Source organism: Hyaena hyaena, unplaced genomic scaffold (genome assembly GCF_003009895.1).
Source record: "Hyaena hyaena isolate Hyena2069 unplaced genomic scaffold, ASM300989v1 scaffold_58, whole genome shotgun sequence".
NCBI classification, from domain to species: domain Eukaryota; kingdom Metazoa; phylum Chordata; class Mammalia; order Carnivora; family Hyaenidae; genus Hyaena; species Hyaena hyaena.
The window spans coordinates 754,462-781,443 of NW_024080689.1; the positions used below are offsets into that span (position 1 = coordinate 754,462).

General features: G+C 48.1%; 1 protein-coding gene across 1 annotated transcript in view; it reads right to left on the bottom strand.

The window, feature by feature from the left end:
• Positions 1–26,982, bottom strand: part of DNAH9 (dynein axonemal heavy chain 9) — a 332,337-nt gene that overhangs the window by 278,713 nt on the left and 26,642 nt on the right. Inside the window, exons 7-15 of the mRNA XM_039231630.1 lie at positions 24,849–25,016; positions 22,742–22,858; positions 21,890–22,040; positions 20,507–20,621; positions 14,267–14,335; positions 12,820–12,946; positions 9,085–9,340; positions 7,628–7,869; positions 1,232–1,367 (exon numbers count right to left, since the gene is read on the bottom strand). Of these exons, the coding sequence (XP_039087561.1) occupies positions 1,232–1,367; positions 7,628–7,869; positions 9,085–9,340; positions 12,820–12,946; positions 14,267–14,335; positions 20,507–20,621; positions 21,890–22,040; positions 22,742–22,858; positions 24,849–25,016 (1,381 nt within the window). The remainder of the gene's footprint in view (positions 1–1,231; positions 1,368–7,627; positions 7,870–9,084; positions 9,341–12,819; positions 12,947–14,266; positions 14,336–20,506; positions 20,622–21,889; positions 22,041–22,741; positions 22,859–24,848; positions 25,017–26,982) is intronic.

The window sequence follows — 26,982 nt, forward strand, 5'->3', positions numbered from 1 at the left end:
GGTTTGCCCACCTGAGCTACACCCAGCACTGAGCCTCGCTTCCCTCTGTGTTCCCAGCCCAGGCGCCTGCACCTGCCGTCTTCTTTGGGCTAGGTATCTGGATATTGACCGTGACCTCCCCATTTGACTTCTGGATTTTCTCTCTCTTCTTGGGTTGGATTTGACATCTTAAACTCTCATCCCACCTTTATCCTCTGGCTTCAAACTATTCCCCTCTGCCTTTCCATTTTGACTAATTCTCCAGGATGATCCTTACTAAGCTCCTTAGAAGCTACCAGGACGTGAAGGTTTGGTTTGGTTTTGAAGTAGGTTTCATGCCCAGTGCAGGGCCTGAACTCACAATCTCAAGATCAGGAGCTGAGCTGAGATTGAGAGTCAGGTGCCCAAATGACCGGGCCCCCCAGACGCCCCAGAATGTGAAGGTTCAATTCAACTTGCTCCTGAACGCTTCCGCTCTTTCCATCCCATGACTTACTAGCCAAGGCTGGCCCCAACTAAATCCTTGAACACTGTGCCCCTTAATTCAGTTTTATCCATCAGAAATTCGAAGCAATTTTTTAACCACTTCAGACAATGCCCATTACCTTGTTAACATTCCTTTTCCATCTGAAAGCTACCTAACCCCCAGCTGGTCTGACTCTTTTCACACAGAAAAACTTGTTTCTTCCACTTAACCAGGCTACTTCCTGTGTTATCAAAAGGCTACAGAAATAGAGTACGTTAAGCTTGAAGGCATAGAATGTCCCCCTCCCAATGCCATGAGTCAAGTCCAGATGAAGCCGCCATTTCTAACCACACTTCCCACTGCTCTAACTTTATCCCTTTTCCTGAAGCTTTAGACAGATACATTTAAGTAATCTCTACACCCAACTTGGGGCTCGAACCCACAACCCTGAGATCAAGAGTCACACACTCTCTTGACTAAGCCAGCCAGGAGCTCCCTGAAGCTTTATTTGCATTGAATTGGCACTTATGGTTTTGCTTTTGCTATGGGCTGGGGGCTTCCCTCTCTGAGAACCTGGTTTATCACCTGAGTTTTAAAGAGAGAAATCTTGTCTCTGGGAACAATTCAGAAACTTCATGCCTTTGTCATTCTACTGTGTGTTAACTCACAAAACATCCACAACATTTTGGGAAAAGTCACAAAGCATTCAATCACACTTCACTTTTACTCAACAGGTGCTATTGTTATCTTTCCAGTAATAACACACATTCATAAGCCAGTAAATACCGGTGTTTTCCAGAAGGTACTTGAGGGAGCACTCGATGGCAAGAAAAAACCCATCCAGCAACATATCATCTATGTAGTTAACGTAAGTCTTCCAGATATGAGAGGCTGGGTCCGCTGCAAAGAGACCTAGGTTTTCCTACAAAATAAAGAAGAATGGATTGAAACCATGTTTAGTGATATGGAAAGACTGATACAGTTATCGTTAACGGGAACGAAAACAACATAGAAGGAGGGAAAAGCATTCTTGTGAAAAGTTTGCTATTACATGCATGTCGAGTCCATAATCATTGATCGAAAGGTACACAAAGTTAATCCACGAAGGGAAGATGGGGTCTCATCCCATCCCTGAGAAAGGAAGAGGGGGTCCAGCCACTCTCCCAGGAAAAATGGGACATGGGGTGTGATTTATAAGTGCTGACAGATGTGCTGTGGAAAGAGCCGTTATCAAGACGGGAGAAAGGGCAGAGAAAGGAAGGGGCGCTATGGATACAGGGCTTCATGATTTGAGGCATGTAAGAAACTTGGGGTGCAAGCCAGTGAAACATTTCCTGGCTAGTCCTCAGAAATGAGCTGGAGGGTTTTGTTCAGGGCATTTACTATTAAAAGCACCGGGATGAGTGATTTAGAAAATGGATGCACATCGGGGCGCCTGGGTGGCTCAGTTGGTTAAGCCTCTGACTTTGGCTCAGGCCACGATCTCACGGTTCATGAGTTCGAGCACCACTTTGGGCTCTGTGCTGACAGCTCAGAGCCCGGAGCCTGCTTCAGATTCTGTGTCTCCATCTCTCTCTGCCCCTCCCCTGCTCATAATCTGTCTTTCCCTCTCTCAAAAATAAAAAAAAAAAAAAACCTCAAAAGAAAAGAAAAGAAAATGGATGCACATCAAGGAATGCATGCCTGCCTCCTCACTCCTCCCTCCCTCCTCCCTGACCTGGTGGCATGGGGCCCACACACCCCACTTCTCCATCTTCATTTTCATCATTAAGCCCTTTGACATTGACTTTCCATTTATCACACATTTTCAAAGAAAGTGGTAACAACTCTAAATAAGTACATTTTTAGGTGACTCATAACCCTTTACAAACATTTCCAAGTATAAACCCTCCAGAAATAAAAAAAAAATATATCATAGGGGCACCTGGGTGGCTCAGCTGGTTAAGCTTGACTCTTGATCTCTGCTCAGGTCATAATCTCGCCGTTGGTGAGATCAGGCCCCATGCCGAGCTCTGCACTGGAAGTGTGGAGCTTGCTTGAGATCCTCTCTCTTTCTCTGTGTGTCTCTGTCTCTCTCCGCCCCTCCCTTGCTTGCACACTCTCTCAAAAATAAATAAAGCTTAAAAAAATCTCATAGATTTTTTTTAAAGTTTTTAAATATTTATTTTTGAGAGAGAGAGAGAACACAAGCAGGAGAGGGGCAGAGAGAGAGGGAGACACAGAATCCAAAGCAGACTCCAGGCTCTAAACTATCAGCACAGAGCCTGATGCAGGGCTCAAACTCACAACCTGAGAGATCACGACCTGAGCCAAAGTCAGATGCTTAACCGACTGAGCCACCCAGGCGCTTCCACTTCCTTATTTTTTAAAACATTCAGTTCTGACTGCTTTGTATAGTTTTATCTCCTTGGTGTCATGCTATCAGCACAGCTCTCTGTACCTTTAGACTCTTTACCTCAAACCTACTATGGTCTGGGGAGCAAAAACATGGGAATTTCTGTGAACTAAGAAAAAAATGGCTCCAGTTTCTGATTTTCTGGCCAAGACAGAGGAGTGAGATCAGACTTGTTCTTCTGCTATACACAACTACAGAAGCTAATGCAACACAAGAAACAACTCTTTGGGGTGATGAGCTAACAGAACCCATGGACATGCTCATTGAGAGAAGGGCAATACACAAGGTGAACTTCCCAAACCACCTGGCTTCCGACCTACAGGCACCTTCCAGGGGCGCCTGGGTAGCTCAGTCGGTTAAGAGTCCGACTTGGGCTCAGGTCATGATCTCACGGTTCATGGGTTCAAGCCCCGCGTCAGGCTCTGTGCTGACAGCTCAGAGCCTGGAGCCTGTTTCGGATTCTGTGTCTCCCTCTCTGGCTCTCCCCTATTCATGCTGTCTCTCTCTCTCTCTCAGAAATTTAAAAAAAAAAAAATTAGAGGCACCTTCCAAACCATGGCGTAGAGAAGTGGACCATGATGACAGTGTCCTTCTGGATGGGCAGAAAATCCCCCAGCAGCTGGGGTCCGGGGTGCCGAGGCCTCTTGAGCCTTTGGGTGTTAAGCTGCACTTTCTGAGGGCCAGACTCCACAAGGCCTGACCGAGGACAGTTACTAGATGCCGTAAAGCTGCCCATGGAGATGGTGTGGGCATACAGTGCTGGAAAATATTCGTGTTCCCGCAGAAATAATGACAAGGCCTTACAGAAAAGCCGGGAATTCTGCTGAGCACCACCAACCCCTTCCCGGCAACACCATGCTTTGGGGTTAGAGCTGCTCTGTCCTAGAGAGGAAATAATCACCATCAACAGAGTCAGCAAACAGCCAGCCCCCCAGTCCAGGGATGCCTGTTCCTAAGACTGCTTTTACGGGAGAGGAAAAGAAACTTCTGTCACATGAAAAACAAAAACAGACTCAGACAACGGAATGGGTGTGGAAATTAGCAGACAGGCAGGGCATAATTTGATTAGAAACTCCTCAAATGCAGGGCCCCTGGGTGGTTCTGTGGGTTGAGCGTCCAACTTCGGCTCAGGTCACGATCTGCCAGTTCGTGGGTTCGAGCCTCGCGTCGGGCTCTGTGGTGACAGCTCAGAGCCTGGAGCCTGCTTCAGATTCTGTGTCTCCCTCTCTCTCTGACCCTCCCCTGCTCATGCTCTGTCTCTCTCTGTCTCTCAAAAATAAATAAACATTAAAATTTTTTTTAAAAAAACAACCTCCTCAGATTTGATGAAAAACAGGTTCAAGAAGCCCACACACTCCAAGCTGGGTGAATAGAAAGCAAACCTATTTAGGCACATTCTAATGAGACAGAAAAAATAAATACAAAGATTTAAAAAAGAATCTATTAAAAGAAGTCTGAGAGAAACAATACACTGCAGACAGAGGAGCAAAGACACAAATTGCGTCTGGCTTCGCATCAGAAACACTGGAGGGGAGGAGACAAGGAAATGACTTTTGTTGGGAAAATAAAACCGTCTACACAGAATTCTGTATCCAGTGAAACTATCCGTCAAAAACAAAAGTGAAATAAGGACATTTCAGATAAACAAAAACTGAGAGAACGTGTCATTAGCAGATTGGAACTGTAATAAAAACGGAATGAAGTTCTTCAGGCGGCAGAGAAATGACCACAGGTGGGAAGTCTGTTTTACAGAAGACGGAAAAACAAGTCTGGAAATGGCGAGTATGTGGGTGGATCTAAAATACTAGAAGTACTTTTTTCTTGAGTTTTTAAAAAATTTTTAACATTTATTCATTTTTTGAAAGATGGAGAGGGACAGAACATGAGTGAGGGAGGGACAGAGAGAGAGAGGGGGAGACACAGAATCCGAAGCAGGCTCCAGGTTCTGAGCTGTCAGCACAGAGCCCGACATGGGGCTCGAACCCACGGACTGTGAGATCATGACCTGAGCCGCAGTCAGACATTGATAACCTACTGAGCCACCCAGGCACCTCTTTTCTTGAGTTTGTAAGGCAAAAATGTAGACTACTCTGCAAGGCTTGGGATTTAGCGTGATTTATGACACACACACCCCCCAATGGTACCAAAGATGGACAGGGGTGTTTGAATTGAACCATACTGTGGCTACATTCCTGTATTTCATGGGAAAACAATCACTGATTGTGATTAGTTTGAGACATACTGAAACCCAGAACAACCCCTTCAAATGTAGTGCAATGACAGCATCATTAAGTTAAAGATGGAGATTCTCTATTGAGAAGTTAGAATGGGATGTTTTAACAAAGAGTTAATAACAGGAAGGAAGGAACAGAAGAATAGAACAAGAGAACAGAGATGAAGCAAATAGGAAATAGCAAGATGGGGGGCGCCTGGGTGGCTTAGTCGGTTAAGCGTCCGACTTTCGCTTGGGTCATGATCTCGCGGTTCGTGGGTTCGAGCCCCGCGTCGGGCCCTGTGCTGACAGCTCAGAGCCTGGAGCCTGTTTCGGTCTGTGGCTCCCTCTCTCTCTGACCCTCCCCTGCTCACGCTGTCTCTCTCTCTCTCTCCTAGAAATAAAAAAAAAAAANAATATGAAATATAATAAGACCAGTTAAAAAAACTCAGTTATCTTAGTGTTCTGCTATTAAACCATCACAAATCTGAGAAATGACTATCAATAATGGCATGACCCCTGCAAAGTAATACAGGTGTTTGTTTTTTTAAATGTCAGTTACGGGGCGCCTGGGTGGCTTAGTCGGTTAAGTGTCCGACTTTCGCTTAGGTCATGATCTCGCGGTTCGTGGGTTCGAGCCCCGCGTCGGGCCCTGTGCTGACAGCTCAGAGCCTGGAGCCTGTTTCGGTCTGTGGCTCCCTCTCTCTCTGACCCTCCCCTGCTCACGCTGTCTCTCTCTCTCTCTCCTAGAAATAAAAAAAAAAAAAGGAAATAGCAAGATGGTAGGGCTAAACCCAAGCACACTCATAATTACACGAACTATAATAGCCTAAACATTCCAGTTAACAGGCAGACTTGTTAGGAAAGTAAGTTTCTACTATATTGTCTTTACTAGAAGAAATCATGAAATTATAATTATTATAAATGTGTTTGTACTAAAAGAGCATCAAAAACTTGACGAAAACTCAGACCACGCTAAAGGTTTAGACAAATCACCCAAGATAAGTCACAGGCGGAGATTTTAACACGGTACCTTCAGTAACTGGTAGAATAGACAAAAAAAAAAAAAACCTGAAGCCATACAGAAGATCTGAAAAACACTATCAGCCACTCTGAACTTCAAGTGAGATTTATAGACCACCACACCCAACAGTGGAAGAATGAAGGCATTGTCAGGTGTACAGTGAACATGCAGTAAGATGGACAGTATTCTAGGTCATGGGGCAAGTTTTAATGAATTCCAAACAATTTGGATCTTACAGAGTACTTTGGCCACAATGGAACCGAACTCGATGTCAATTTCATTAAAAAGCCCTGAACATGTGGATATGAAACACTGTGCTTCTGAATGACCATTAAACAATGAGTCACAAGCAAAAAAAAAAAAAAAATTTAAGAGTGAATGACAATGTAAATGAGGCACATGAAATTTGTGGGATGCAATAAAGTACAGCTAAGAGGGAAAATTATGTCAAATGCTTGTATTGGAAAAGAAGAAAGGCTTAGAATCAATACCCGAAGTTTCTGCCCTTGGTGGCTAGGGGGAGAAAGAAAATATGAGAAGAACTTTAATTTTAAAGAAAGGAAGAATAAAGAACAAAGAATGGAAATTAATGAACTAGAGGGGTGCCTGGGTGGCTCAGTCGGTTAAGCGTCAGACTCTTGATTTCAGCTCAGGTCACGAACGTGCGGTTTGAGTTCGAGCCCCGAGTCAGGCTCCAAGCTGATGGTGCAGAGCCTGCTTGGGATCCCCTCTCTCCCTCTCTACCCCTCCCCTGATTGTGCGCGCTCTCACGCGCGCGCTCTCTCTCTCTCTCTCTCTCATAATAAATAAATGAAACTTTTAAAAGAAGAAATTAACTAGAAAACAGAGAAGTAAAATTAACAAAGTCAAAAGGTACAGTACATTACTGTGCTTCAAACCACAGCTAATCAAAAATAGCAACTGTAATCCGTTACTGCCTCTATGCGTGAGATCAACCTGGCCCGTGTAGGGCAGCTGGGCTAGGGTTGAAGCTGGTGGCCATTTATAGCTCCCTTCCACGGTTCAGTCTTTGATAGCAGACACGAGCATGCCCTGACCACAGTGCAGGGCAGAGCCTTACCACATGAGTGTAGCAGCCTGCACGGTTTACTCTCTTTACCACAGGCCGGGAGGGATACCATGGTCATCTTTCGTCACCTCAGGCTTAATAGAGCTAGGTTACAAAGATGTTGCTAAAGGTCCACGCTAGGCTGTGCGGGCAAGTTAGGGCTGAGTAGTACAGAAGATACTTCACGGTTCTTTACTTGGCATCTCCTCCTATGTCCTCGGGGTTTGGCGTGGGACTTAAGTCAGGCGGTGACGCCGTTAAGACAGTATTAATTTTGACACGCTGGTACCAGAATGTGACTTTTCTCTCTTCTGATCTATTACCTTTAGTTATCTCGCTCGCGCGAAAAACCTCTACCCTGAATGCAGAAGACACAGTATCTGTCAATCGTTCTAATTTTCAAATCACTTCTTGCATCCGAACACACTTCCTGATGCTTTCCCTCTGCTAGCGGTAGGTGTGTCTGAGAGGCTGGTTATTACCTGAACGAGGGCATGAATCTTAAGTCCAGATTCTTTGATGAGACTGTAATATTTTTCCATCCGATCGTGCTGGTCATCTGTGGAAAGGAGGCAATCCTTTTTTCCATCTTTTCTCTTAAATATCGGAGACGCCCATGTCTTCATGATGTTTTGAATCTCTCCCACATTGTCTTTAGCTTTCTGAATCCTTTGTTCGAGATCACGAATGCTATTAGCGATTTGGATGACATAATCCCAAATGCCTGCTCCCCAAAGGAAATACAATTAATTGAAACAGTTAAAGGTCTAGTCTCTGCGTAAGGTAGGGATTTAATATTTGTAGGTTTCAAAAGACTTTTCCACACCGGTTACTTTGTTATCATGGAAGCCTTTTTCTTCCTAGTTGTGTTGAAAAGCCAATGCTTACCCTAACCCTGATTATGGAGAAAAGAAACAAAGAGGTGATGCTTACCAACCGAGCACACAGAAATTACCACAGTTGCTGGGGCAAACCTGTGCACCCTAATGATTGAATTTGGGTTAGGGACCTTTTTCTTAAAAGCACTTTCATTTCATTAAGTGTTGAAAATATTGTTCCCTCTTGCACATAAAACAAAGTTTTATCTCGTTTAATATGGCATTCCAAGACGTCTGTGAGTTGATGGGGACCTTGTTGGCAAACATTAACTCTTTTTGAGGACTCTAACGAGAATCTCCCTCCCCTGTGATTCAGCACATTTTATTTTTAACTCTGTGATGGCTTTTTATCATAGCCTGTCTTGGGGGATTTATGGTTGTACATATGTCTGTTGTCCCCACTGAATGTGAACTCTTGAGGGCAGGAGCCATGTCCCATACACCTCACAGTGCATAGCCCTCACAGTCCCTTACACAGTACCCTGCAAATGTTAATCCATCAATGAAAGTACTGGAATTGGAAGATACGCAAGAAATAAATCATGGTACCCTCACTTAAGACGTCTACAATCTAGGGGCCCTTGGCTGGCTCAGTCGGTGGAGCATGTGACTCTTGATCTCGAGGTCATGAATTTGAGCCCCGTGTTGGGGGTCAAGATTATTTAATAAATAAAAATAGTGTTTAAAAAGATGTCTACATTCTAGTGAGGAAAAATTTAGTAACAGGGATGATCTAGGAAAAGCCCTCATTCACAGAGTGCCCAATAAATGTCGGAGACCACAGAGCATCGTCACGCAAACCCTGAGCCTCCCCAAACACGGGGAGGCAACATTATCCTAATCTACCAACCATACCCAAAGAGAAGGAAGAAAAGGAGTATTGGCACCTCTTGCCTTGTCTCCTTTGGATACATCCCTAAGAGACTAAGCTCATATTTCAAACACAAATCAGGTTATTGGCAAGGGCCGGGAGGGGGGGGGTTCATTCAAGGTTCTACCAACTTTATCAGGATCTTGACCCCCAACCTCCCCCGCCAGACTCCAGCGGTGCACCCTGCTACCTTCTGTTTTCCAGTTCAGAGTCTCTTCGGCAGCTCTCAGGCGGAGATCGATACTTCCCAGCTCTTTCTCCACTAACGGCAATTCCACCTCTACAAGAGTTCTCATGACCTTGTTGTACCAACTTGCCATCAGTTCTAACTTAGCCACGAGCTGCCGATAGAACTCCCTGGAGGAGAACATCGCCGCTGCCGTCTCAGGAAGGTGCTGCATCTGCCTGGATTCAAGATAACTCATTTCCTTCAGCACTGAAATCAGCTGGAGAAGAGAATCAGCATTAAGTGGCTATGACCTCGTGGCAGTGAACAGTGGCAATTATCAGTCAAAGACTAGAAAACCCCACGGGCCCAAAGACCTTCTGGGTCCCTTCTTAACGTTTGCTCCCACCTGTCCCTTCCATCGAGGAGAGAAGGGAAATTGAGTTGTGAAACAGAAAGCAGAGCACTCAGACGCAGCAAGGCTCACCAAGTCAGTCAATCCCAAAGAGCATCAGTGATAGGGAAAACCTACCTTGATGCGTTGGGGCACATGGCTGAGGCAGTGACGGGCTCACGCCAACTGAGCCAGTTCCCACGGAGCAGCAGAGGCGCACGAGAGCGTGGGACCACCTGGTCTGGGCCACCCGCATGCCCGAGAAGCCTCCAACTTAGGTTTCTCATATTCCCCCCAATGAGGTCGCACAAGCACATGGTCACCAACACGGACAGCACCGAGAGGAGAGGCTATTGTACAGCTTTGTTAAATAGAACCATTTGAGATAGTTCTTCGTTTCTGCAAGCCTGTGCTGGCACCCCTTTGTCACCCAGGCCTCCCTGAGTGCTGAGTTTGGTGGGACTGCACAGGGGGAGGCCAAGCAGATGTGGGCCAATGGAAAAAAAGGCCTCTGGCTGGGTTTCTAGGTATTGTGGTGTTCACTCTTTATTTACTGTGTTCACCTGTGAACCTATGAGGACCGACGTGTATAGGTATGGGCTACAAAACAGACAGGCCATAGATTCTTCCCCGTCCCTTCCCTCTTCATGGAGACACCGAGGCTCCCAGCGCTCTTTGCGGTGGCTCTGGGCCAGTGTTCCGCCGCGGCCCAGCCAACCCTACTCCGGATTAAGGGAAATGCTAACTATTTTGGTGGGGAAATGGCTTCGGTCTCCTACTTTGTTTTGAAATAAGCTCAAACAGATATTAAAAATTTAAGTGTAAAAACTGAAAACAGAAAAGTAAAACCTCGAGGCTACTTATCTAATATTGAGGTAGGGAAGGCCCTTCCAAACATAGAACCAGAAAATAAAATATAAAGTTTGTAAGCATAAAATATCATTCACATAATAAAATGGTACACTTCACCTGGTGTAAAACATATGCAATGGATTTCTTAATATCTGACAAATATGTCCCAGATATTCTAACAAATTCACAGGAGAAGAGGGCACTTCCACTCCAAAGTGGGCAAAAGACATGAACAAGCGATTTGTAGAACTATGACCGGCCAATGAACACATGAGAAGACTCTACTTTACTAGTGGTCAAATAGATACAAATTAAAACAATGTTGAGATATTATATATATATATTATATATTAGTTCAACAGGCTGGAAGTGATTTGAAGACATGGATATCTTTCTGGAAGAGAAATGACTGAGTTCCATCTTCCTGAAAAACAAACTGATAATGTACATGTGAATTCTCACAAATGTGAACACCCTTTAGCCCATTTCCAGGCATTTATCCCAGATAAATCATCGAGGATGGATGCAACAATAACTAAGGATGTTTCCGGTACCTTTATTTATACCATATTTTATTTCTTCCTAAGACGCCTTCAGTGCTAAGATTCACTATTATCTCATTTCCAACCAAGGAAGAAAACTGGTTAAACTATAAACACATGCCATTGTCAGAAACACCAAGATGTAAAAAGAAAAAGAAAGTGCATCCTTTGATCAATGAAATACAGATTGATAAAACTAGAAAATAATTTCAATACTCAATAAGAAGGCATTTAAAGTACTTTAAATCATTTGCAAAAAATTTTTTTGCCTGTATAATTCCTATCCTGGCCCCAGAGGGTCAAATATGATCATGTCCCTCTAGAATGACGTCTGTGTCCCTGTTCATTCCCACGGCCATTGTCCTGTTGCTCGAAGCTAGAATCAGGGATATACGCGGGTCCTCTTTGACTTGTGTGTTTGCTTGTCTTCCCTTGACTCACTTTGTAATTCAGGTATTCCCTCTCTCCTTTTCTTCTCTCCTTTACTGTCCTCTCTTTCCTTCTATCGTCTACAAACACTTCTAAAGCACCTACTATGTGCTGTGCATTGGGGCAGAGAGAGTCCTTGCTCTGTAGCATACAGAGGAGGAAGAGTCCATCCTCAAAACGGTCTCGTCCTGAGGGCTTCATTCCTACGATGATAACCTCTGGACTGTGGCCTAGTTTGTAATCCAGAAACCCATCTGGGCTTTTAACATTCGACATTGCTCATGGTGAATGCCGATAAAATTACACCAAGGAGTTAAACAAGTCAAATGACAGGCTTATTGTTACCAAAGTGAAGAAATGGACCCTCCAACTCCCTTTGCTGACTTTGACCACAGTCAGAATTGATGTTCTACTTAACCTGTAGTTTCCTCAAAAGACACTCATACGCTATCAGCTTCGTTTCCGGCTCTCTCTACCTGGGGAACACGCCATGGATACAGAAGCAGTTGACTGCGTTTAACTCAGTGCAGCCTATACTTTTAAGTTTTTTGTTCTAACAAACTTCCTGATATGGGCTAGCTTTTGGTTATCATGATCTTCGGCATGAAGTTTTCCACGCTGCTGCAGTCCACAATGGTCTTCGACTCTTCCGACCATCTAGAGCAGGCTCCCTTGATCTCAGCACTACTGACATTTTCAGACAAAAACTCTTGGTTGTGGGGTGGCGTCCTGCGTGTCATAGGAAGTTTAGCCACATCCTTAAGATCTGCTCACCCCACACTGTTGGCACTCAGTCCATGACTGACAACCCAAATTATCTCCAAGGGGACAAAATCGCCCCAGTTGAGAATCAGTCATCTAGAGTCTTATTTCCAAAGCGACTCCATGGAGACTATCATTTACGACCTAATAACGGTAGATTTTTGCATGTGGAAGTCCTAGCTCCCAACTAGGGTGGACTCCTTGAGGGCAGGCGTGAGGTCTTATACTTGGTTGGCCCTCCTGGCTCTAGCCAACAGCTTTCATGTGTAGCATACATTCAAGGTGTATGTCAACGCTGTTTGGCATTCCCTACAGTAATGGTGTTACTCTATCCGCCCCAAGGGCAGCAATATCTGTTACCTACTTAAATACTTCCTAGGATTGCAGATGGTGCATATGTAGAATATGATATTGAAACTTTTGGATAAGTTTATCTTGAGTGCAACTGCCACTCTAACTTTGTACGTGGAGCCGAGTTCATAATAAAGCTGTTATCACACTATGAAAGATTAAGTACGCGGTACTTTCTGTTGTGCGAAATCAACGCAAACATACTGACCAGCCATGGAGAAAAATGTGGACACTAGAGAGAGTAAGGAAACACGGTACCGCGGGACTCATCCTGAAAGGGAGATCTGGGATGGAAATTCTTTCGGGCCACTTCTCCATAGTCTTATAAAAAGGCTTTTTTTTTTTTTTTTTTTTTTTTGGCCTTTGAACTCAGCAGAGTTAAAGGAGCCTCTTCAACACCCACAAGGAAGTTCATGCTGCCTGACTTACCTGTGGGTTAAAGTTGACGGTGATCTGCTTCGTCTCCGGGTCACGTTTCAGAAGTGGCTGGGAAAGACTGTACTGCGACTTCTCTGACACAGTCTCACACCAGTCTTCATAAAGTCTCGTCTCATACCTGTGAGCACCAGAGACAACCCCCTCTGGAGCACCTGCCCAGCGCCTGGCAATGACCCACTAAGACAGAGATCTATTAACGTGTACATAACCAGGTATCTACGTACGTATATTCGCACGTATATTTCAAAAACTGAAGATACCATCAGTTAAATGCCTGGATACATTCTTAAGTCAAAGTCACCGACTCAGTCAGGCACATTAGCTCCTGCACGGAACACCTCATGTTGAAAGGTAGCACAGCTTAAATCAGAACACGGTAGAAAGAGAGGCTCCATGCAATCTTTGCAAGAGATAAGGGAAGTTGTGATTAGTCTCATTAAACATGGGAAGAAGTTACTGGGCAAGATTTGCTCTCACGCTAATCTTCATGCAGCTCAGACATCCGTCGCTCGGCCGTTATCCGCTGACTGACACCATGATGAATCAACGCCCCATGGTAAATGGAGCTAAGGCCCTGGACCACGGGAAAACGGAAAATACAGAAGTACACTCCTGGAGAGATGTACCAGGCATCAGGAATCTAGTGGGGTGGGGGGGGTGAGTGTGTGATAAGGAGAATCCCAGGAAGGCTTCATGGAAGACGGGCTCCAGTGAGGCTTGACCGAGTCTCAAAGGATGAAGAGAGGTAGGAGAGGGAAAGGGAAGTGGATGTTCCCCAGCAGAAGCATCAACACAGCTGCAGGGCAGAGAAGAGAAACAAGGACTGTGATCTGGGAAGGGCTGAGGCCAGAGGCTGGAGAGGGCAGCAAAGACCACAGCGAGGGCTTTTCGGGTCACGTAGAAGAGACAAGGGTAGTGGGAGGCGCTGCAGGGCTTCCCAGCCAGGGCATGCGGTGACATCACCGGATTTGGGCCGCACAGCCAGAACCCACAAGATTTAACCGCAGCTTTAGGGCAGGAACGACGATAAATCCCTGTGAATTGTCATTCTTCTATTTGCTCCATAAGGAGGCACAGGAAGTGCTTTTAAAACTTATTCTCTCTTTGAGCAGCACAAGCTGTTGCTTTCTGCTTCGCGGGCGGCTGCTCTGATTTCCCACCACACCGATCTCAAGGTGTGCCGAGGGGCGCCCTGATTCCTCTACCTCTGCCAAGTTCACGCTCCCAACAGACCGACTTTGGAAAGCGTCTGCTCCCGGAACAGAGCCGCACTCCCCAGAGGCCCAGCAGCCCTGGACTCACAGACCCCTCGGTTACATCCTAAAACAGACAAGGGCATTTCGCAGCCACTGAGGAACGTGCACCAAACCTGGAACCACATGAGGCATCACGGGGGCTAGGCCATTTGCAGAACCATACGATTCCAGAAACCGCTTACTTGTCCAGCAGGGAGAGCAGATCTTCATATTTTTGGGTCATTCGCTTTCCTTCGGCAGACTCCAGGCAACTATCCACACAAAAGAGAAAAAAAAAAGTGGCATCGATTTGGAAGTCAAAATAATGGTCTAAGTAACAAACTGCAGGCTATAAAAGCAGAGACTGAATAGCTTCTTGGGCGGGTTTCCAAAGGCTCCGAAATGAACCTGCGTCCTTCCTCGACAGTGCCGCCCACCGGCCACTAGAGGGCATCTGCACTTCCTGAAATGCAGGCAGCCCCCCACCCCCACCCCCCACCCCACCCCCAGCCCCGCTGGGCTCCACCAAACCCCTCCCTGAGCCCAGCCAATCAAATTTTGAAGTCCTTCCAAAATTTGAATTAAAAGGGAAATTGAGACAAGACAGGAACATTCTAGGTGCTATAGTTTTCTGTATTTAAGGGGGAAAAAACTATATATAACATTATGCATTATAACAAAACTATACATTAAGTATAAAAACAGTATTTAGAACTTTTTTAATGTTTATTTTTGAGAGAGAGAGAGAGAGGGAGAGAAACACAGGGTGAGCAAAGAAAGGGCAGAGAGAGAGAGGGAGACACAGAATTGTTAGCAGGCTCCAGGCACTGAGCTGTCAGCACAGAGCCCGATGCAGGGCCCGAACTCACGGACCGTGAGATCATGACTTGAGCCCACGTATGATGCTTAACCGACTCAACCACCCAGGTGCTCCAAAACAATATTTTATATATGTTTATACATAAAGTGGCGTCTGTGTATACCATATATACACATACACATATACACACATACAAGTGTATGTATATATGTAACACACACGCGTGTATATTTCTCCTTCTCTGAAATCCTTCTAGGATGCACACGTGGACACAGGCTTCCGCAGGGATGGTGGGGGCCACTGAGGCACAGCCGCAGGGTCTGGCTGCAGGCGCCGTTACCCACAACTGTTGCCGGTTTTGACACTCTCGCAACGCAAACCAAGAGTCCAGCCTCTGGGAACATCAGCAAAGTGTGATTTTCAAACACCTTCACGCTGACTGCGTGGGAGCATCTGTTTTTGTTTGTTCTCCTGGCAAAATGAGGCGGCTTATTGCAAAGATTTTTAAAAACCCATTTGCTCCAGCACAAGCGTTCTCCACCAGATCTCCTGGGCTTTCGGTATAAGCCTGCAGAGAAAGCACTAGATTTCCTGGCGTTTTATTCCTAGTCCCTTAGTTCCCCTTCCCGGCAAAGGAGCAGGTGCGGCGGGCTGGAGAGGAGGCAACGAGGCAGAGAAGGGCTTCCTGGCCCAGGTGAGCCGGCTCACCCCCTCCCAGCCCTCCCCTCCCGAGCTGTAGGATTTCTGCAAGCCTCAATCAAGACCGCGGATCTCAGTTTTGTTTCTGGAGAAGGGCTTCTCACACTGGGGCCCTTGCCAGTCGCCTGGAAGTTTCAGGAGTCGCGGGAATAAAGTGCAAACTCCTTGTAGTCTCTCCCCCCCGTCACGGTGAGGAATGGAACACATTCGTTATAGCCAATTCATACAGCTGACCCCTAAACAACGTGGGAGTGAAGGACGCCACCAACCCCCCCCCCCCCGGCGCAGTCAAAAATCTGCATATAACTTTGGACTCCCTAAAACCTTAAGTACTAACAGCTACCCTTGCGTGGAAGTCTTACAGACACTCCCAGGCAGTGGACACGTATGTTCTACGTTCCATGGAGTCTATACTGTATTCTGGCAAGGAAGGAAACTACGGAGAAGATGGTAAGAAAATGACAAGGAAGAACACCGTATAAACTCCATCTGGGCAATGCGCCCAGCAGCCCCTGGGGCTGTCTCCGGCCGTGCACAGGGCACACACCCAGTGCCACACCTTCTTCCTACCCCCCAGCACGGGTACCTCTTCCCCGTTGCGATCTTTGGAGTCAACCTCTCAGCCAGGCCCTGCCTCGGGGACCAGCCAACAGCATCTTCTGAACTTAGCTCCCGGTTGCTGACCAACCACGAGCTCCCAGATTTCTCAGAATCATTCCACCGGCGTGGAGGCCGCCGTCAACCGCTTGATCAACCTGTACCTGCAAGCCTCCTACCCCACTCTCTCACCGAGCTTCTACTTCAACGCACCCGTGGGGCTCTGGAGGGCTGTGTCACTTCGGCCAGTTGGCTGAGAAGCGCCAGGGTGTCCAGCGTCTCTCGAAGGCACAATCCCAGCGCAGCTGATGCCCCGCTTCCAGAAGGCGCAGAAGCCACCCCGAGATGGCGGGGTGAAGCCTGCCACAGCCAAGGAAACCTCCAAGATGCTGGTCGAGAACCTGAACCAGGCGCTTTTGGATCTCCTAGCCCCCACCTCTGGGAATCCCCGAGAACCCGTCCTAGATGGACAGGTGAAACTCCTTAAGAAGATGGTGACCACCGGGCACAGGGTGGCCGCCCCCAGGCTGGGCTGGGCCAGGTGAAACTCCTTAAGAAGATGGTGACCACCGGGCACAGGGTGGCCGCCCCCAGGCTGGGCTGGGCTGGGCCGCTAGCTCCTCCCCTCGTTAGGAAAGAGGAGGGGACCCTGCAGCAGTCAGCTGGTGTCCAGGAAAGAGGAGGGGACCCTGCAGCAGTCAGCTGGTGTCCAGGAAAGAGGAAGGGACCCTGCAGCAGTCAGCTCAGCTGGTGTCCAGGATTCTGCCTGAGCTTATTTTTCCCTGCAGCCGCCAGGCAGCTTTTAACCACCCTGGGCCAAATGGAAACAATAAAACTTCTTGCAGCAAAAAGAACAAAAAAAAAAAAAAAGACCCGTCGCAGTTCAAACCCGTGTGGTTCAAGAGTCCGCTGTATATTACAGAGCGCGGTGCTGCGAATGTGAATTCATTTTTAAACAAACGGGAATGTTCGGGGTGGGTGCCGTTCAGATGTCTTCTCCAGACCCCGGCTCTCTAACCACCCTCCCATCCCCCTCTCGGCCGCAGACGTTGGCTGCTGATGAAACACAGCTGCAGCCAGAGAGCCCCTGGCCCAAGGTCATGCCCCTCCCCCCTCGGACAGCCCACATCCTCGCGCACGTTTGAGCAGAGGAGGGCTCAGTGGTATTCCGGGCCACGCTGCCTGGGCTGGGGACTCCCCGGGCAGAGCTCTGGGCCCGGGGGTTCCCGAGACCCACCCAGACTGCTTTCCGGTTCTCTGTGGGGTCTCGCTCCGGGACGGTGGGCCTTTCCCCTTTTTTCGGGCGGTTTCCCTCCCTTTCTTCATCTGCAAAACAAAGAGCTCAGCCAGCTCACACCGGATCCGAGGTTGCAAATGGGTTGCCTGCAGGGCAGACATGGCCCCGTGGCTATTTCATCTGCGGGACACTTGCTAATTCTGAATTTGGGCGTTTTACTGACACACCCAGATTTCCAGCGCCTCTGAGCCAGGCGAGTGGGCTGCTACGAGTCCTCTTTTCTGCCAGGCAGCACCGGCCGGGGTGGTGACAGGCCCCCCCTTCCTGGACCCCATCCTGGCTGAGCGTCCAGGATCCTCCCCAGCCCGTCTCCCACCTGAGCCAGAGGGCCTCCAGCGCCCTACCTACTGCCAGAAACACCTGTGAGGCCAGGGTCTCGAAGCTTGGTCCCTTCGTTTGTTTCCTTTGCCAAAGCTGAGTGACCTCAGCGCGATTCTTTAGAAAGAGGGGTCCGAGGGGCACCTGGGTGGCTCAGTTGGTTAAGTGTCTTACTTCGGCTCAGGTCATGATCTCACAGTTTGTGAGTCTCAGGCCCTGCATCAGGCTCTGTGCTGACAGGTCAGAGCCTGGAGCCTGTTTCAGATTCTGTGTCTCCCTCTCTCTCTGACCCTCCCCTGCTCATGCTGTCTCTCNTAGAGTATTCGTTACTTTTGGCGGGATCCAATTACAACGTTTAGAGTACCTTTAAATTCAACCAATTACAGGGCGAGCCTAGGGTCTTGTTCGGCGACTCCCGGGTTAACTTAACATTAGGTAACAGGGTCCTATCTATAGTTTCTATCTCCAGGCCTCTCCCTTAGTAATGTGGAGGGTGGTCGCTGGCCTTTCCTGATTGGGTGTTGCAAGGGTGGTTTCTCCTGCCTTGGGCAACGTGTGACTGCCTGATAGTTTCGGGGAAGCCGAAACTCAGGCCTTCTAGTTCAGAGGGGAAACTTAAAGCCTGTCATGGAGTCAGTTTGGTTTAGACGTTTAGACTTGTGGCCTTACACCGCAACGTCTGTAACTCCCCCGTCACAAACCCCATGAGAACCCTACTCTGCCTTTGCTCCGGGCTCTCAGCACGGATCCACTGCGCTGGTGAGGTCTGGGAGCCCGAGCTCGAGCCCGGAATAAAGCCCTTTGCCTTTGCATGCGTGACTCGGTCTCCCCGGTGGCCTCTGGTCGGTGAGGATACTGCGATCTGGGTATATATAACAGCTTGCCTTCCAGATTCAGCGGAGCCGGTGGTTTCCAAGCCTGCTCAGAATCGAGGGGCGGGGGGTGTATACCCCGCTTCAATACTGCGATGCGGCGGTGGGAGGTGAGGCCTGGGAATCTGCATGTAACCAGAGCCCCCCGTATTCTAATAGGCGAGGTCTTCACAACAGCTTTAGGAAACCCTGGGCTTCACTACTTTCCAGCAGCCACAGCAGCCAGGGGACACTGTCAGAGGGGACGTGTGGGGGAGCCCCACGGAGCTCAAAACCCGGGCTCCTTTTCCTCTAGAAGTGAATCTCGGGGCGCCTGGGGGGCTCAGTAGGTTAAGCGTCTGACCTCAGCTCAGGTCACGATCTCGCGGTTAGTGGGTTCGAGCCGCGCGTCGGGCACTGTGCTGACGGCTCAGAGCCCGGAGTCTGATTCGGATTCTGTGTCTCCCCCTCTCTCTGCCCCTCCTCCCCTGATGGAGCTCTGTTGCTCTCTCCCCCCAAAATAAGCATTAAACAAAGAAATGAATGTCATGGAGCAAAAAGAGGCAGCTTGTCATCCATGAAGCCTCATTTAACAGAAAGGGTCCCCTAATCAGTCCAAATGTATCAAACTCCTTACCGAATGTTTGTGCCCCCAACACCAAAATTCACACGTTGAAATCCTAACCTCCATGTGGTGGTATTAGGCAGGGCCTTTTGGTAGTGATTAGGCCATGAGGGTGGAGCCTCGTGAAGGGGTGGGGCTTCGTGAGGGGGTGGAGCCTCATGAAGGGGTGGAGCCTCATGAAGGGGTGGGGCTTCGCGAGGGGGTGGAGCCTCATGAAGGGGTGGAGCCTCGTGAGGGGGTGGAGCCTCATGAAGGGGTGGGGCTTCGTGAAGTGGTGGAGCTTTGTGAAGAGGTGGAGCCTCTTAAAGAGGTAGAGTCTCACGAAGGGAGTGGACCTTTATGAACAGGTAGAGCCTTCTAGAGGGGGTGGAGCCTCATGAAGGGGTGGGGCTTCGTGAAGTGGTGGAGCTTTGTGAAGAGGTGGAGCCTCTTAAAGAGGTAGAGTCTCACGAAGGGAGTGGACCTTTATGAACAGGTAGAGCCTCTTAAAGGGGGTGGAGCCTCATGAAGGGGGTGGAACCTCGTGAAGGGGTGGAGCCTCGTGAAGGGGTGGAGCTTTATGAAGAGGTGGAGCCTCTTAAAGGGGTAGAGTCTCATGAAGGGGGTGGAACCTCATAAAGGGGTGGAGCTTCGTGAACAGGTGGAGCCTCTTAAAGGGGTAGAATCTCGTGAAGGGGGTAGAACTTCATAAAGGGGTGGAGCTTCATGAAGGGGTGTAGCTTTGTGAAGAGGTGGAGCCTCTTAAAGGGGTAGAGCCTCATGAAGGGGGTGGAACCTCATAAAGGGGTGGAGCTTTATGAAGAAGTAGAGCCTCTTAAACGAGGTGGAGCCTTACGAAGGGTGGAGCCTCATGAATAGGGTGGAGCCTCGTTAAGGGATTAATGTCCTAATAAGAGGCTCCACAGAGGTCCCTTGTCCCACCTGCCATGTGGACACAGTGAGGAGATAGCCATCTGTGAACCAGGGTGTGCCTCCCCACACACCAAATCCGCCGGCACCGTGACCTTGGACTTGGCAGCCTCCAGAGCTGTGACAAGTGTGTCTGGTGTTTAGAGGCCACCCGGTCTATGGAATCCTGTATAACAGCCCAAATGGACTTAAGATACTGGTCTACTGCTGAAAATGGAAAGAAGTGAAGATGATTCTCCTGCCTTAGGTGAGTTGCGTTTTGTCCAAAAATCCAGAGCGGGCTCGGAAGCCTAAAACGCACCCGCCTTAGGGGAGTCGGCTACTCACGGATGCGCCATGCGTCTGAAGTTGGCGAAGGGCCCCTGGATGCGCTGCCGCAGCTCCTGCGCCCAGCGGAGACCCCCGGCCACGGTGGGCATGTTCTTGTGCACGGCCGCGAACCCTGGGACACAGCACGGAGGACTGAATGAGGCCCCGCCCCCAGCCCCACGCTGCCCAGGAACACCCCTCCCCCAGTTACCCCGCTTTTTGCTTCAGTACCTCCACGTACTAAAATCACCACGTGCTCACACTGAGATGGGGGTGGGTCCCGGGAGATCACCGCGTAGGCTACAGAGTAAGGAGGAGTGACCTGGGGGACACCACCAAATGGGGTCCAGGACAGGGGTTCCCAGCCCAGCTCTGCCACTCTCAGGCTTTCTGACTGCACACCAGTAACTTTCCAACCGCCTGCACATCGCCATCACCTGGGGCTCTTTAAAAAATACCAGGGCGTCTGGGTGGCTCAGGCGCTTAAACATCTGACTCCTTTTTTTAAAAATGTTTTTTAATGTTTTATTTATTTCGGAGAGAGAGAGAGAGACAGCGTGAGCAGGGCAGGGTCAGAGAGAGAGGGAGACACAGAATCCGAAACAGGCTCTAGGCTCTGAGCTGTCAGCACAGAGCCCGATGGGGGGGCTCAAACCCACAAACTGTGACATCATGACCTGAGCTGAAGTTGGACGCCCAACCAACTGAGCCACCCAGGCGCCCCAAACATCTGACTTGATTTCAGCTCAGGTCATGATCTCACAGTTCATGGGTTTGAGCCCTGTCGGGCTCTGTGCTGACAGCTCAGAGCCTGGAGCCTGCTTCGGATTCTGTGTCTCCCTCTCTCTCTGACCCTCCCCTACTCATGCTCTGTCTCTCTCACTTTCTCTCTCTCTCAAAACTAAATAAAGTCCAAAAAAAATTTTTTTTTAATGGAGACATCACACCTCCCTGTGGACCCGCCCTTTGTCAGGAGCCCGCAGGTTCCTCCCTCCAGAAGCAGGGTTTTCTGTGGTGTCGGAAGGCATCAGGAACTTTCCCTAGGCATGTAGAAATCTGAGGAACTGAGGTACGCTGGAGATTGGTCAGGGTGGCAACATTGATCAAGGATCCACTGTCCACTCGTGCATTGTGCTAAGGTCTCACCCAGAAGCAGTCAAGACTTCACCGCTCTGGGCCAGCTGCCAGTCGCAGCCCCAGATACAGGGAAATGTGCGGGTCAGTGAATTCTACAATTGCCCAAGGAGGTCTGAGATTTCAAGCAGGAAGACTGTGCTCTCTTTTCTGGGAGGTTGTCATGGATCCCTCATGGCCATTTAACAGACACAAGAGGGTTGAGTTGAGTTGCACCCTAGTTGGTAACAGAAGACCCCCGGTCAGATCCACTGGCTGCACACCTACCAAGCTCCGCCTCCTCCTGGACACGCTGACTGTAGATCACCCGCACTGTATCCAGGTCTTTGTTGAACATTTGGATGAGCAGCAGGTACCTTTCAGATGCATCCTGCGCTATCAGCGGTCTTTCCAGAAGTTTCCCTGCTATGTCTAGCAGCTGCAGAGGAAGCAGAAAAAGTCACAGATCCAACCTTTCTAAGGTTACATCTTGTTTCCTGGCTATTCTTTCATAGGTCCGCTAATGGCAGAGGGTCAGAGATTGTTATTGTGGCTGAATCAGTAATTGTAAGTAGGTGGCTATTCATAGTCACTCCTCTCTCCTTTGCTTCTAAATGAGGAGACCTGTCTGCTGAATTATCCGCCAGCCTCTCCTGTGTTGCAAGAAACAGAGTCAAGGATAAAACAAAGAGAAAGCTCAAGATGTCAGAGAGCTGCTCTTCATAAAAAAGAGACCTAACACAGAAATAGAGATGAGATATAGAAGCTAAGTGAGTTAGGGACACCTGGGTGGCTCAGTCGGTTAAGCATCTGTCTCTTGATTTCCGCTCAGGTCATGATCTCCCAGTTCATGAGTTCGAGCCCAGAGAGAATATTCTAGATAAACTCTTTTGGAAAGTATTTTCACTTCACGGTGCTTCTAGAAAAGCATTAATAGTCAACCCAAGAAGCCCCAGTTCTGCTCAGTCTCTTGCCCTAGTTTACCCAGGACGCCACTCTAGAAGACCAACAGGAATAATTGATATCTGCGGAAACAAAATCGTTGGAAAAGGAGCCTTGTCCCCCTCAGCTGGGGGGGGGGGGGGAGGACAGAAAGGAGCACAGCGGTAGCACCCCACACCCACCTCCTGCTGCACGAACCTTAAAGGCATGCTCCAAACCAGGGGCATCACTGAAGGCTTGAATGAAGACAGTCCCCAGCACCCGGTCAAGATCTTCCACTCTCTGGTGAAATTCGGACACGTCATTTTCGAATTCCTGAAGAGAAGTCACGTGGATGTAGGACAAACATGGGTTCCTCAGGCCAATCCCACTATGCTCTTAACTACAACCTATGTGCTTGAATTGGCTACACCCAGGACTTACTTTACGTTTCTAAAACTCACCTTAGCATAGCTTCCTTGCAGACAATGACTCTCTGACTGTAGTATTGTTTTCCTGGACACCAGGCAGAATGGTAAAGTGAGCCCAGAGTGTGGTTGGCACCATGTCACCCCTTTTCTGGGTCCCTTCTCACCTCCTGAAGCCCCTTCTCTCGCCCCAGTGCCAGCTTATGTCACCCCCAAAACCACCTTAGCGCCAACAGCCCCATCAGTGAGGCTATTCTATCATTCCCTCCTACTTTCCTTCCTGCACCAAGTCAAAATCCTATTATTATTATTATTATTATTATTATTATTAGGGTAAACAAATGAATCTGGCCATTAGGAGGCAAGTAAGCTCATTAAACTAATGCCTACTATTGCTTCTAAGTACGCTTTGATTGGTTAAGGCAGAAGCTAGCCAATGTTTCCTAAGGTTGCAGAATTTAGCAAATCAAATTATAGAACACTCGGTTAAATTTAAATCTCAGATCAACAATGAAAAAAAATCTATATCTACATCTATTATCTATATATAGATATTGATATATGTGCATGTATATATGTGTATATATGTGTATCTGTCTATATATATAGATATATTGAGTTTAAGTATACCCCAATTATTGTGTTTTGTGTATCTATCTGTCTATATGTGTATATATCTATATATATAGATAGGTTGAGTTTAAGTATATCCCAATTATTGTGTTTTGTGTATCTATCTGTCTATATGTGTATATATGTCTATATGTGTATATATGTCTATATGTGTATATATATGTGTATCTATCTATATAGATAGATAGATAGATTGAGTTTAAGTATATCCCAATTATTGTGTTTTGTCGGGCAGCCCCAAATGTGTTCCCTTTCTTAGAGCATACCAATTGTCAAAGAACCTTTTATTTGTAGAATCATTATTATCTGTTATTACTGCTTTACAACACTGAAGCACATAGCCTTACAAAAAGACAAAGAAAACCAGAACAGCATAGTATTTTTCTGCTTCCCAAACCCAAGCACATTAACACTGTAGTCTTTCCTGGTGCATAGGATTTGGTGTGCTTTGAGTTTATCCCCTTGTAGCAAGCACATAGTCTATATCCTGTTTTGTCATCTACACACTCCCCTCCTGCGTTTCTTTTCCACTTGACACTCACAGAAGTTTTAGAAAGTGATACCTTCTGGGTTTGGCCAACTAATCACCCACGGTCTGGAAGTGCTCAGAGCCGATTTCTGCTCAATTTCTTTCTCCACTTCCCCCCGTAAATTCTTGCAATTCCTTCTGCTATAATTCAGCGACTCCTCTGAACAGGCATTCCATTCCCTGCTTCTGTACTGACCCTTCTGCTGTTTTTTGTTTTTCCTGCTGCAGGCTTGGACACACAGGTCCAGATTTCCCGGGCTACAGGTGGCGTGTGGGCTCTTATGTCCCCGATCCTGGAAATTGCAACTCTGGCCCTTTCCCCTTCCCGAAGACTCCCTGGAGAGCCAGGGTCAGCTCAGAACATCTCGGCTACTGCTTCATTTACCCCTCCCCAAGCCACTAATGAAATTCTGCCCAGGTGCACCTGGCCTCCACGGCGCGGAGCTCCAAGCTGAAAGCTTTGCACACGGCCTTCCCCATCAATCCATACACATCTCAGCATCTCTGGAACCCTGGGTATCGTCAGTCTGGAACACTCAGCTGTTGGAAAAGGCCCTCCCTGATCTTTCTCCCGACACAGAGAATAACCGGGAGTGCTCTCTGTTAATACAACCACCGGAGCCACGGGAACCAAAGGAAACACACAAGGAAAATGCAAGTCAACACCCAGACTCTACCGCCTGGAGGCATCTGAGAAAGAGAAAAGGCTAGTGAGTTAGCCTTTTCCGAGCCTTACCCTGTTCTGGGGGTCCAGGCAGTCGTAGGAGGCCTCTGTGAAGACTCTGTACATCTCTTGAAATTCATCATACATTTGCTGGACCTGCTGACTCAGGGCACCCCCTCTGATGCCACTAAACTCAAGCTTTCCCAGTTTGTGGAAATCCAGGGATGTCTTCAGAAGATCCTACACAGGACCAATTCACAAAATAGTTAAAATAATAACAGCAGCAGCAGCAGCAGGTAACAGTCAGATTAGTATGGGAAGAGCTAGAAATCAAGGGGGCGGGGGGGGGTTGCTTAGGAAAATAGGAAGGCTGATTAGTATCGTAGCTTTATTATTAGGTTGGCTTGGTATAAATAACTCTTGGTTAAACTCACTAACAAAGCAAAGAAAAAGCACAGATAAAATTCACACAAACAAAAAAAATCAAATGTATGCCTCAGCCTCTTTCTGTGTTCTCTAAGAGATAACAAAGTATGACAACATTATTTATGCGATTGGTGGCTTTACTTCTGACTTTTAAAAAAATCAATTTCAGGGGCGCCTGGGTGGCTCAGTCGGTTAAGCGTCCGACTTTCGCTTAGGTCATGATCTCGCGGTTCGTGGGTTCGGGCCCCGCGTCGGGCTCTGTGCTGACTGCCAGCTCAGAGCCTAGAGCCTGTTTCAGTCTGTGACTCCCTCTCTCTCTGACCCTCCCCTGCTCACGCTGTCTCTCTCTCTCTCTCCTAGAAATAAATAAAACATTTTTTTTTAATTTTTCTTAATGTTTTATTTATTTCTAGGAGAGAGAGAGACGGCATGAGCAGGGGAGGGTCAGAGAGAGAGGGAGTCACAGACTGAAACAGGCTCTAGGCTCTGAGCTGGCAGTCAGCACAGAGCCCGACGCGGGGCCCGAACCCACGAACCGCGAGATCATGACCTAAGCGAAAGTCGGACGCTTAACCGACTGAGCCACCCAGGCGCCCCTGAAATTGATTTTTTTAAAAGTCAGAAGTAAAGCCACCAATCGCATAAATAATGTTGTCATACTTTGTTATCTCTTAGAGAACACAGAAAGAGGCTGAGGCATACATTTGATTTTTTTTGTTTNGGTCTGTGCTGACAACGCAGAGCCAGCCTGGGGTTCTCTGTCTCCCTCTCTCTTTCTGCTCCAGCCCACCTCGCTCTGTCTCTCAAAATACATAAATAAACTAAAAAAAAAAAAAAAAATCAGTCCATTTCAAAGGAAACCTGTTATCTGGTTCTAGAAGGACAGCTATCTTAAGGGATATTGACAGAAAGCAGATCCTTCAAAAGGTCCAGAGGACAAGCCAACAGAGAGACACCAATATTCTCAGCCACCACTCCTGCCGAGAGAAGTAATCCGCAAATGCTCTGGCGAGCGCCTGCCTGCAGCACGGTGCACCATGTGGTCAGCTGGACGACAGTGCGCCATTACTGGACATCTTTGTTGGATTACTTTATCTGCAACAGGATAATAATGGCGGCAGGGAAATAAGTCAAGGTTGGCTTAGGATTTAGGCCAGTGCCTGGCACACAGCAAGTACGCTGTACGTGTGTATTGCTGTCGCTGTTGTCGTTGATATGGCAGTGTCCCAGCTGTGCTCAGAATTAAGTGACAGGTGGACAGCCCAGAGCCTTGGGGAGGAGCCCCTCCCAAGTCCACAGAAGCCGCTTCATCGGACACACATAACAAGCTAACGTGACAGATTGTGTTTATCCCTCACACGCACTCATGTGAAATCACGAACCTGCAGACCAAGCCCTTCTTCCCATCTAGGCGCACACCTCTTCCAACAGGAAAGAGGAGGGTAACCATGACCTTTGGGTGGTTCTGGAAAATGTTGGGAGGGAGGTCCTCCAATCTAAGGGAGTTTGGAGGGCAGGTAGAGGGAACACTGTGTCACAATGCAGAAAACCCAGTGGGTCCTGAGGCCACTCCGGGAAAGCCCCACAGCCAATGGCCACTGCGACGGCTTGACCCATCAGGCTAGCGAAAGGATGCCGACTCCCTTCTCTTGCTGGGATGCCACGTCCAGCGGCGGTGACAGAGCCACCGGGAAGTGGTAAGATGGGGTTGGTTTGCCCCATGTTGCCAGAAGGGCACCTGGCAGCCTGGGTTAGCCCATCTAACTCCCTTCACCTCCCC